Source organism: Anguilla anguilla, chromosome 15 (assembly GCF_013347855.1).
Source record: "Anguilla anguilla isolate fAngAng1 chromosome 15, fAngAng1.pri, whole genome shotgun sequence".
Classification (NCBI taxonomy): domain Eukaryota; kingdom Metazoa; phylum Chordata; class Actinopteri; order Anguilliformes; family Anguillidae; genus Anguilla; species Anguilla anguilla.
This window is the reverse complement of record NC_049215.1, coordinates 30,587,863-30,600,220: the sequence shown is the minus strand read 5'-3', so window position 1 is coordinate 30,600,220 and position 12,358 is coordinate 30,587,863. Positions and strand designations below refer to the sequence as shown.

At 42.6% G+C, this 12,358-nt stretch overlaps 1 protein-coding gene across 5 annotated transcripts in view; it reads right to left on the bottom strand.

The window, feature by feature from the left end:
- Window positions 1-9,732, bottom strand: part of LOC118214145 (target of Nesh-SH3-like) — a 39,946-nt gene extending 30,214 nt beyond the window's left edge. For 3 of the 5 annotated variants that reach the window (XM_035393778.1, XM_035393780.1, XM_035393779.1), the window contains exons 1-2: window positions 9,462-9,732; window positions 1,644-1,823 (exon numbers count right to left, since the gene is read on the bottom strand). In XM_035393778.1, coding sequence (XP_035249669.1) covers window positions 1,644-1,823; window positions 9,462-9,546 — 265 coding nt within the window. In that variant the 5' untranslated portion in view covers window positions 9,547-9,732. The remainder of the gene's footprint in view (window positions 1-1,643; window positions 1,824-9,461) is intronic. The other 2 variants (XM_035393781.1, XM_035393782.1) reach the window with 2 other exon arrangements.
- Between the last annotated feature and the right edge of the window lie 2,626 nt (window positions 9,733-12,358).

Below are 12,358 nucleotides of genomic sequence, written 5' to 3'. Positions count from 1 at the left end.
CCCTTCTGATCCAGGTGTAAAGACTTCACAGGGCCAGGCCATGCGTAGGTTACAGGAAACAGCGCGATGTTCATGGCCCATAATGTTAATGTCTGAACCCAAGGGCGGTATTAAGTCACTGCTTTACTACACGGGGCACTTAGCTCTCACAGTTTTAAGCTCGGCACCAGCTGCTGCGGACCAACAGAGATGAACAACGGAGTTATGTTTGTGAGGGAACAAGATTGGCGGGAGCCCCTCGGTTACATTTGCTTATGCGAGCTCGGTGATTTAATCTTGGAGGATGTTTGCGGGGCTCCGCCCTACAGCGCTCAATGGAGTGGACGGCTGTCAAATCTTAACTCAAAACAGCAGAAATTCTTTAGCCTCCCTGGTTCTAATTGCGAAAAGATTGAAAACACAAGCACCAAACGAATGACTCAGTGACTAACTTTAACTCCGGGGGTTTTTTTTTTACCTCGAGGACCCGACCGTGACCTTCGATCGTGACCTCGGAAGGTTGAGAGAATGCCACGAAAAGGGCCCGTTTAATGAGGATTAATAAGACGCGTCACTTAAGCGCTGGAGACCGCTCTTTCATTAAACCACTGACCCTTCCCTGGGGGATTCAGGTCAGAAATGATGGACTGCTTTTGGGCCACACAAGCAGAAAAAAAAAGAAACAGTTATTTCCCTGTTTGCCTTGACATTTTGGTGAAGAACATTGATCAGGTGAGTTGCACAGTATCACCATAATATGAGTTGCATTCAAGTATACACAAAAGTCATTTTAAATGAAAAGAATTAAAAATTCATTCAGCACTCAAATGCCTTTATAAAATTAAAAATAATTCAATTTTACTTGTCAGATTTTCTTTTGTTTTTAACTGTGTGGATCCTATTTCAATAGCTGTGTGTAATTGTATATTTATTGCATTGGTGCAGCTAGGTACACTTTAACAGAAGAGATGCCATACTGTGTATTGAAAATAGTTTTCCAAGATTGCTGAGGAATTCATGTATGTTTTTATATTTATTTTTCATGGAATGTATCATTTATCCAGAGGGAAATAAAGAATGTAGTATTATTAGGAAGCAAATGGGTCCAGGAATATTGCTTTAGATTGAGCATACACGCACCAGGATGAATTGCAATAGTACGAACCTATGCAAAATTTAAAATTATTTCCACTAACCCATTTGCTCCCTAATGCTACTAAATCCTCAATATCACTCTTGCAACCAACATGGCATCGAACTTTATGTGATACAATTATTTATTCATTACGAATATAAGGTTGTGATCCTGATGACTTAGCATTAGCACTGCTCATAAGCCTGTATGAATAGCTTCTCTCTAGATAAGACTCCAGAAATAACCAGGACTCTTTAAATAGAGCAAACATGTGCAGCAGGAACAGGAAGGAACACAGCATGTGGATCCCATCTGTGATTTACTGGGTCTCATTCTACCTGGCCATGAGTCTATTCACTAATATAACATAACGTAGCATAGCGTAATGTAGCGTTACATAGCATAGCGTAACATAGCGTAGCGTAGTGTAAAGTAGCGTAACGTAACGTATTGTGACGTAACATGATGAGTACAGGCCATTCAGCCCAACAGTGCTCGCCATCTGGGATCAGCGGGGTCTCAGACTCACCGATCTCAGTCTCATAAGGCTCCCCGTTGTCTGGCAGCTTGATGAACTGTTTGGAGAACATGCTGCTGCCGTAGCCAAGGATGTACCCTTCCAGCTTGATGTCGGGGTTGGGACGGACAAACTTGAGGATGATCGTGTCCTCGGTGGCGTTGATCCGAACCTTCATGTTCTGTCTCCTCACTGCGGGAAAATGAGAAGAAAAAAAAAATAAAAAAAATAAAAAAAAGAAAAAAATCAAGTTTCATCAAGGTTCAGCGTGATCCTTTTTGGACTGCCAAGAACCCTGCCGAGTCCAAATACATCCACCTCTGTGACCTCACCCCACAACATCACACCCATCAACATAAAAGTGTCACAATACATTCAAAGCAGCCGTTATATTTCCTACATCTGCATTGGAATTAAGATGAATATTGTTCACTTTGAAAGTGGATGCGTTTTACATCAAAAACTGCCTTGGAAAAGTGAAAGTTAGGGTGCTGTAAAACGTCAAAAAGAAGTTACATATACACATTAGGAACTTTCACTTTCCATTATAGCACGACTTTATCATACTGGATGGATAGTGTAGGTGTCTTTCCACATTGTAACAAGCACTGATGTCGTTGCTCCTTTATGCATATTAATGAGCATGCCAGACTCTCTTATTGGCTCTTATAGTAATAAGGACACAGTGGATTTGTCAGGATTGTGAGGACAAGACAATGGTCATGTCTGAAATTGAATACTTGTGTACTACCAAGTGCGGATATGAAGCATGGACATTAACGGTCATGTGAATGAAGTGCGTCCCAAACTCAAGTATGCCAGCAGGTAAGTATGTAGTAGAATTTACCAAAAGTTCTGCTGGCATACTTGGGAGGACCAAAAAACAAAGTGTACATCCAAGCATACTTTCCATTCCCAGTAGTCATTGCATTTTCTGAGCGAAGAACAATTGTCATTGTAAATTCAGCCACAAGAATGGATGGGCACAAGAGTTTGTGTACAAGGGTAAGCTTATTTCCTTTTTGGATTTTTATAGTTTAACGTAATTAGTCGACATTTTTCACAATTATTCAGTGCGCGGCGTCCCTTCTCTCATTGTTTCTTTTCCCCGCTCTCGCTGACATTTGCGGCCTCTTACTCGCTCAGACTCAGATGCATGAGGTCAGCGGTGCCGTGAGACCTGGCTGCAGCAAGGCTTCATTCTTACAATAAATAAGTAATTTGAGTACGGGGATCGTTTTGGCCAACTTTCGTTTATATTCTCTCTGCCAGTAGAGGACCAAGCAAAAAAATAAAAAAATAAAAAAATAAAGCATTATGACATGAGCGCTGAAGCTCGCAGCCGACCCTGCAGAGCGCAGAGAAGCGGCGCAATCGCACACCGCTGTTTACGTTTTCTGGCCAATCCGAGGGTCACAACGTTTGTTTAACCTTGTCCAAGTACTCATAATAGTGGGTTTGACATCAAATGGTTCCTATACCTGTTACACACAGCTTCCCCCTTAATTTCCACTCGCCCCCCCCCTCCCAAAAAAAAGCACGTCCCATACGAATGTGATATACAGTAAAGTTACTTCACTGTATATCACACCACATACCACACCAATGCATACTTGCAAACCTGTATCCACCACAAACACCACACACGTATTAATGCGTACCATCATGGAGCCTCTGACTGCCAAAGTCAAAAAAACCCCATGAATCACTTTGTTCCTCCGTGCCAAACAACCCTTTTATTCTCTCCAACATCAACAGCTCTAACACACCACGCTTTCCCCCACAAACAAAGTGTGATGGATGGAGAGGTTATGACTGGACATGCATTGCAGCAAGAAAGAGAAATTAAAAAAAAAAAAAGGATAAGGACGATGAGATTGAGAAGCGTTTCCCAGGTCTCAGTTGTGGCTATAGGCAGACACGCAGTCTCCAGAATGTTTCTTGTTACATGAAGAGTTTACTTTAATTAGTTTAGTTTATGTGCACTTGGAGTTTTTCTCAATATAAATAAAATAAAAAGTTATTGCTTCATTTTTTCTTTTGCCATATATTCAGCGGAGAGAAAAAAGAGAAACTGCTGACTTAAAAAATGAACTTCGTAAAATCATGGCCTGCAGCATTATGGATCTGAGCCTGATTAAGTTGATACTACGATTTATGTCTGACCAACTTCCAGGGATGTGTTTTGTCAATAAATCAATGTTTGGTTACTTCTGAAGAATCAGCCTTGTTTACAACACACAAAACTCCACCAGAAGTTAGTGATTCAAGCCAACTCAACAATTGGCCTTTGACATAACTCTGGTAAAGACTTGGCTGTTGGTAATACGATCGCAGGAAACCAGTCTCGTAGGCCGTGGGTATAGGTGGAGTTTCACGTTTAAGCACAGGGGGGCCTTCACAAACTGGGAGGGCTGATCTGCAATCTCAAAATGGGGGGGGGGGGGGGTCAGATTGCTATCGTGGACCGGACGGATGGGGAGAGATTTGCGATCAATCGCAAACCGGGGCAGGGATTTAAATCGCAGACCTGGCGGGGGTACATGGCTAGGGGAGACCACGCCCCCCTGGTTCCAACTTCATCTCCCTGTATGGCTGTTCCTTTTCCAGTCTTTGTAGAGATAGAGCACTTGGGGGGCTGAAATAAGTACATTTTTGACCACAGCCATTTTAACAACCTGGGTGGTTTTGGAGCCAGCACTGCTCCCCTGTATTACGAAGAGAAAGGACAAATGGACAACTGCCGGGCAACCTTCACAAGTCCGAACTGTGGAAAGCTTTAGCAGACAGTTGACCAATGACCCGAGTCTTCGGTAAATTTCCAACTAGGGTCAAAGGTCAAGATTATGATGGTCAGAACAGAGCAGATTAGTTCTGGGCCCCTCTGGTCCGGAGGTTCACACACAAACCGACTTTCAAGGCTTTGCAGGGCCAAGCTCCACAGAGCAACACGTTCCGATCTGCCGAACTATTATTGTACCGTTCGGGAAAAAAAACGTAATGCGAACGCATGAAGGTTTCCCAGTTATTTGTATAAAAAACACCTTTCAATGCTAAGGTTGTACTTGTATTTCTGTAAAAACAAGTTTACTGGCGTTTAGTGAAGCATGCCAGAACAATTCTCCCTTGGCAACTGTGCAGACATCTGTTACATCGCCAGAGTAATGACAAAACTGGTTCCCTGTCAACACCGCTGGGCACCACAGGATATACAAAGGTTGCATTCTGATTCTCCGTCTTCAGAACATGCGGTGTATCCTGCCAGGGAATGCTCTCATTGTGGCAATATTTGGTTATACTTTAAGGCTTTACTTCAGCTCAATGGAAAATCATGAGATGAACTCATGGAGTGCTCATGGCCATATTAGGAACCTCCCTTCTAGTCTTCAGTGTCTTTAACCTTCCTAACCTGGCAGCCTTTGAAAGGGAAACATTTTGCTGAAACAACACGTTGCACGACATTCGTGACAAATTTGGCGGCCCGCAGTCAATCGCGGACATCAAACGATATCGAGCACCGAGGAGACTGGTGCCCAGTCTTCCACCCCTAGGAGGGGTATTAATCACCCGGAAAAAAAATCAGCGAGAAACAGCCCTCGCTGCATCCAAGGTGCCTCAGAGTCACTGGGGAGAATCCAGATATCCACGTAACTCCCACTCGCACAAGAAATGATGCAATGATTACAGTCATTTTCATTATGAAGGATCTCGTTCATGTTGTTTCATTTTGCTATGTAATTGCAGGAGGTTTTGATGGCATCAGCGGTACAAAAATAAATATCCTGTTTAAACCGGCTGTCATAGTTTTACGAGAAGAGTTTTTCACGGGCAGAGGGAACATTGCGGGTGAATTTGAGGACGCGTCCTCAGGATCGTATGGTAACCGAAGGCCACAGAAGGTCCTCCCGACTTTGAACTAAACATATGGTGGTAAAACTGCACCAAAGGATGGTGGCTGGTCTAAAATCTCAGGTTGATTTATTTTAATAGCTCACCTGTATTTTAAATACGCCAAGACTTTTGTTGTCTATCCAGCTTATTTATGATTTTAGCTTAGATCAGGGCAGCCCAATCCCGTTACTGTAGATTTACCTTTCTATAGGTTTTTACTCCAACCATGACAAAGCACACCTCATTCAACGGTGAAAGAGCTGTTCATTTTTCAGAATAAGGTGTGCCAAATTAGAGTTGAAATGAAGACAAACAAGATGGTGGATCTCCAGGGACAGGGTTGGGACAAGTTCTGCTTTAAACAATAATACAAATCAGCAATAACAATAAATTAATAAATAAATAGCTTTCAAATTCATGTATCTTTTGGGAAGGATTATTGACAGGTTTGATTCACCTGGTCTAAATTAGAAAATTCTGCACTCAGAGAGCTGGGTAACGCTCTTACTGCTTTCTGTGTACATTGGTAAAATCACACTCAATTTGCTTTATTTGTGGTTATTGTGTCATTGTGCATTTTAATGTGGTTGATGAATAATTGAGGTTAGTGGTGAATGAAAAAAGTATTTTAAAGCACATAAACACTATCCTGGATAATTATCAAACCAATGTCAAAAACAGCTAATGACTTTTCAAAGGAGGGGGGGGGGGACAAGCTTAATGTATGGGAGGAGTCTCACTTATCTACACCCTGTCAGAAAATTTCTGTCATCCTCTCACATACACAGATTGCACACCAAACACCACCTCCCTGACCCAAACCCTCATCTCCACACCAAACAGCTTTACACTGAATACCATCTCCTTAACCCTAAACCTGACCTCCAAACCAAACACCGTCATCCTGAATACCATCCCCAAATGCTAACCCTGACCTCCACACCAAACACCTGTACCCTAAGCACATTAGCACCAAAGTTCACAAACACAATAAAATGTCAGTCAGTCAATCCAAGTACACCACAAATTCCCTGAATGTGAGCTCATAGCATCACAGATGTTTTTTCTTTCTTCCAGTATCTGTGGTAATCGACGTTCATACAATCCATTTAAACAGCTGGCTATATACTGAAGCAATTCAGGTCAAGTGTCTTGCTCAAGGGTACAAACCTATAACCTTAGCATTCCAAGTTAAGTTCCGTAACTATTACGGTACGTTGTGTCCCATCAATTAAGCCCTCGCCATAGCATCTGAAACCACTTCATCACCCTCGCCTGGAAACAGCGTTTGCCTCGTTTCTCAAAAGAAAAAAAAAAAGTCATAAAGAATAAGTAATGATTATTTTCTATATGCTGTGCTGTTGTGCAATAAAGGGAAGTTTGGCACAACACAAACCACAGAGCCGAGGCTTTTTCTCCTGCCTTGTTAATTTCTGTCATCCGTGAAACGCTGGGTGGGAAACGGGCTCTGCTCGTTATGAACCCGTCCGCGGGGATCTCAGTCCTAATTTTACGCTTTTTGGATTTTTGAAAAAAAAATTTCAAACCTTAGAATTACATTCAGAAAAATAGCCTCTGTTTATGGGGGGCATGCACGTGTGCATTAATGTCTTCGAACTTCGGTTTTATCGTCATTTTAATGGTAGGTTCTCTTTCATTTTTGCTGGAGCGGAGGACTGAACACACCCTAATCGTGGTCACGTCACCCTTGGCTTTCTGTCATTTTCTTCCTCTGAAATCACGTGATAGGTTAAGGATGAATGTGACTTTAGGCTAAACTAGGCTGCCAACACACCCCACATCCAATATGGCCTGGGGCTCTGCGCTAACCACACGTCACGCATCACAAACCACACGTCACATTACATTACATTACATTACATTACAGGCATTTAGCAGACGCTCTTATCCAGAGCGACTTACACAACTTTTTTACATAGCACTTTACATTGTATCCATTTATACAGCTGGATATATACTGAAGCAATGCAGGTTAAGTACCTTGCTCAAGGGTACAACGGCAGTGTCCTTACCCGGGAATCGAACCTGCGACCTTTCGGTTACAAGCCCAGTTCCTTACTCACTGTGCCACACTCCGTCCTCCGCATCACGCATTACAAACCACATGTCATGCATCACAAACCACGCATCACGCGTCACGCTACGTGCACCGTAACACTGGCGTGAACTTAATCCCTCATCTGCAGGCAGCTGTAATCAGTGACCGTTGGATATAAACACAAACCGAGCAATAAAACGGCAGAGAAGGACCGTGCTGGGCCCGGGCGGGTGACGCAGCACATCTGCGCTGCACGTTTACGCTCCCTGTCAGCCTGCACACGCGAGTGTGGTGAAAATGGCAAATTCAGCAGAGGATTTCACTACATTTCATCCACGGACACAGACTGGACGTAGAAAATCCAGCCACGTCTCTGGACACATTTGATGTAATTTTTTTCAATAAGATGAATTAAATGGAAATAAATAAGGAATATATAAATTAAATTAAATTTAGAAAGGAAACCATTTTTAGGACAGATGAAAGCTAAATTTTTGACAAATTCACATTGCATCACCCCACGCTGCTGTTCAATCAGCACTACATTCACACCACACTTCTGACCAATCAGAACTAATGCTACCCCAAACCTCTAACCAATCAGCACTGCATTCAGCCCAAATCTCTGACCAATCATCACTGCAGTCAGCCCACACCTCTGACCAATCAGCGTGGCATTCAGGCCTGACGTCAGCCCAGTCAAAACCTGCATCTGTGTTAATTTAAACTTCACTCCAGACGATCTCTAAAGTTACCAGAAATTGAGTTTGGTTACTGGGTTTCTCACTGATTCAAACATATTAAAACGGTTAATAGCTAGACTTGTCCTGAATCACCACTTCCAGTTTGAGTCTCTCCTACATGAGACCATGATGAAAAAATGATTGACATTTGCTTTATTTGCAAACCGTGCCCTTTGATTTTGGGCAGACTTTGTGTCTCACTCCAGTGTCAGCATGGTCAACCAGCTCATGGCACTGTAAGGACATGAGCCTGGGCACGGTTGTCCCCACTGCAATCCTTCAAAAGGGCGATGCGTGTGTATTTTATTATTTCATTTATTTAACCAGGGCAGTCACAACATTGAGATCTTCTTTGGCAAGTTAACCCCAGAGCCTACATGTCTTTAAATTGTGGGAAGGAACCACACACAAACACAGGGGGAAACCCACAGAAAACGTGTCAGCTCTAACCCAGGCAGCCTCGGGACTCGAACCAAGAACCTCCTGCTTACAAGGGAGCGGGGCAAATCGCTGCACCGCCATGTCGCAGTCATTACGGCAACGGTCTCGTTCAGTGGCACGCATGCATTTTCAATTTAGCACGAACTGAAGAAACTGCTGCTTTAAATAATGTTGGACACGCAAGGCAGCGTTGCAATGTCTGCTAAAGGCTGTCAGAACATGCGGCATTTAAATCAGCAGCTGACTGAGTAAAGGCTCCTGGCATTCTTCATTGTTTACAAGCAGTCCAGTTTTACTAAAAAAATCACCCATAAAGCAGTTTCTTCATCAAAACCCCACTGCACTCTGACATCTGATAGAAGCATATGGTATAAATAGCATTTGTTTAATATTTAGTGCACATTCCCTTTACATGCAAGCATTCATAAAAGTGAGTAAATGTGCAAATAATTCCAATACCAAGGATATGACTTCTGCTACTACTTCTACAAGTAACAATACTATTACTGCTACTACTAATAATGATACTAGTGCTGCTGTTGCTGCTACTACCACAACTAATAATATTAATAATATTAAAAATAAAATAATATGAGTAATAATTTAACACATTATTGTTATTATTACTATTATTATTTATATGAATAACAGTTTCAGCACTAGCAAAATCCAGAGCATCAGCAGAGGTACACTTGCCTCGTATCTTCCTAGCAGAGTTGCAGGAGACCAGCACGACCGCAGCGAGCAGCAGGAGCAGCGGGAGCAGCGGTCGGATGAGCATGTTAGCGGACGAATGTCACCACGGCAACAGCTGCTTCAGGACTGCAGTTCACAGGCTGCCGAGTTTTTTACAAACATCAGGGTCCACCAGCATCTATAACCCAGGGAGGGGGTGGGACTGCTGACCTCATACTCCACACCAGAGTCAAATCACAGAGCTTCAATTTAACTGTTTTTATTTCTCCTTTCTTTCTCTGGTCTTTTCCCCTCTTTCTGTCTTAAAGTCCTTTCAACTTATTTTTCTTTTTTTTGGTGGATGGGAACCACCTATTTTCATTAATTCTAAGAACTGTCTGTTTTTTTTCTTGATGGTGCATTCCACAACAGGGACTCTGTGCACACTCACACCATAATCACTCATTGGACTTGACACATAAGAACCCCCCAAACACCCCCTAAACACCCCCCCCCCCCCCCCCCAGCACGTGCGCGCGCGCACACACACACACACACACGCTGAGAGTAAGTGATCCCATACCCACAGCACATTTCCCCACCAAAAACACACACGCTAACCCCCCCTCAAACACACCTGTCATTATTTTGGCGGGGACAAGTGTTTGGGGGAAGTCCATGCGCCCATAAATCAGTCTGCAACTCATAAAACCCACCGAAGAAGGTGACATTTTTAATGGCTATCGTTTCATCCACCTGAACAGCATGAGTATCCCAATGTATTAATAATGCATCACTGAGTGTGAAGTACAGTGAGCTAGTTTACTTTACGTTCACTGCAAGAGTAGGTCTTTTTCTGCAGGGGTCTAGCTCCCCCTTTGGGTCATTGCATTTAGTCAGTCCCCCGACTCCCATCCTAACGTGTTCCTTTTGCGTGTGTCCTTTTGCCAGGTGCTTTTGTCTTTAAACAACGCTCACGGTCAAAACTGAAAAAAGCAACAAAGTGCTGCATTAACAGGGTAACTAGTAACTACAGGCATCAGAACACCATAAGCAGTGACACGGGTGCATTCTTTTTATTCACCACTAAACTATGCAGCAATACATTAAATCCACAGGCAAGCATACTTCTCTACAACTAATTGCCCAAACACCGCACTAACTGACCCAGCTCAATTGCCATCAATGACCCAGCAAATTTTAAAATAAAAACAAAACAAAAGGATATTTCTTTACACAGACACACAAAGAGGGGAGACAGCTGCAATCATAGCCATAACTGTCAGACTAATAGTTTTTTTCCCTCCAGTTGGCAAGCTGATTCATATACTTTTATGCAGTGATTCTTGTGATAAATGATCTTTTTAATGCGGTAGAAATGCAGCCAGCGAAAAACTTGGACATGGTAAAAATGGAAAATGTAAAATGTGAAAGACTCAAGTTTTTTTTAAATTATTTTTTTATTTTTTTTATTTTTATCAGCAAGCTGTGGATCCAGGAAAATGTAGCGCTGCACATGCAGCCCATATGGGTCTGAGACTGGAAATGATGGGTCTGCTATGAGTTTCCATTTCCTCATACAATTCTTTCAACTAATTATTTTTTTAGGGATAAACAAATAGGGGAACTCATCTCGTTTTTTTTTTTTAACAGTTGGGGGGCTGCATCAACCCCTGAATCTTTTTCTCCAGTCAGTGTCAAAAAAAAACAAGAAAAGATGGCTGAGCCACATTTTACCACATTTTAAGGTGACCAGATTTTTTAAAGTACCATTTTCATAAGCCAGCATCGGTTTCTGTATAATCACATATTTACATTGCAGTCATTGCAATAATTTTGGCAACGGTTTGATTGAAGTAAACATAGACTTACATTACATTGCAGGCATTTTAGCAGACACTCTGTTTTTTGGGGGGTTTTTTTGTTGTTTTCTTTAGTATTTATCAATAGTAGCCATTTATACTGAAGCAATTCAGGTTAAGTATACTGCTCAAGAGCGCAAGTGCAGCAGTGCCCTACTGGAGAATCAAACCTGTAACCTTTAGGCTGCACACCCAGTTTCCTGTCTATTATAATACATTGCTGCCCTGAACATATCATTACATTACATTACATTACATTACAGGCATTTGGCGGACGCTCTTATCCAGAGCGACGTACAACAAAGTGTATAACCATAACCAGGAACAAGTATGACGAAAACCCTAGAGAGAAGTACCGGTCCAAGTGCAGGGAACAACCGCATAGTTCAACTTGGACCCTGAAGGTTAAACTGATTAACACTAACACAACAAGAACGGCAACAACGCAGTCTATGGAAAAAATACAAGCAGTAGTTAAACTGCTTGTATATATCAACCTGTATGATAAAGAGGTGATGCCTGTCCTCTCTAGCAGAAGGAGTGACCACAGCTATGCTCTGAGCTTGCATGTTCAGTTCTCAGTTGAGGCACTGTCCGTGTACCCATACCCACCCTCTACGGCAGGGGTGTCCAATCTTACCTGAAAAGGGCCGGTGTGTGTGTTTTAGTCCAGCATTACGACACCCGATTCAACTAATTGATTAATCATGGTCTTCAATCAAGACCTTGATAAGTAGAATCAGATGCCATAGTGCTCGGCAAGAACAGATGATTTTGAGTGATCACCACTCTCAAAATTGTACATCCATTTTTGTCAGTGAGAGGTTAGTTTGTGTGCGTGCACGCGTGCATTTATGCACACGTGCACATGCATGCGTGTGTGTGCATGAGTGAGTGCGTGCTTGCGTACATGTGTGTGTGCGTGCTGGTGTGTGCAAATTACATTTGAACATTTATAGTGTGACTTTCCCTTCATTCCAGGGAGGAAGGAAGGGAAGCAAGTTCACAACCTCCATCTAAACGAGTCCACAGCCACCATCTAAACAAGTCCACAAC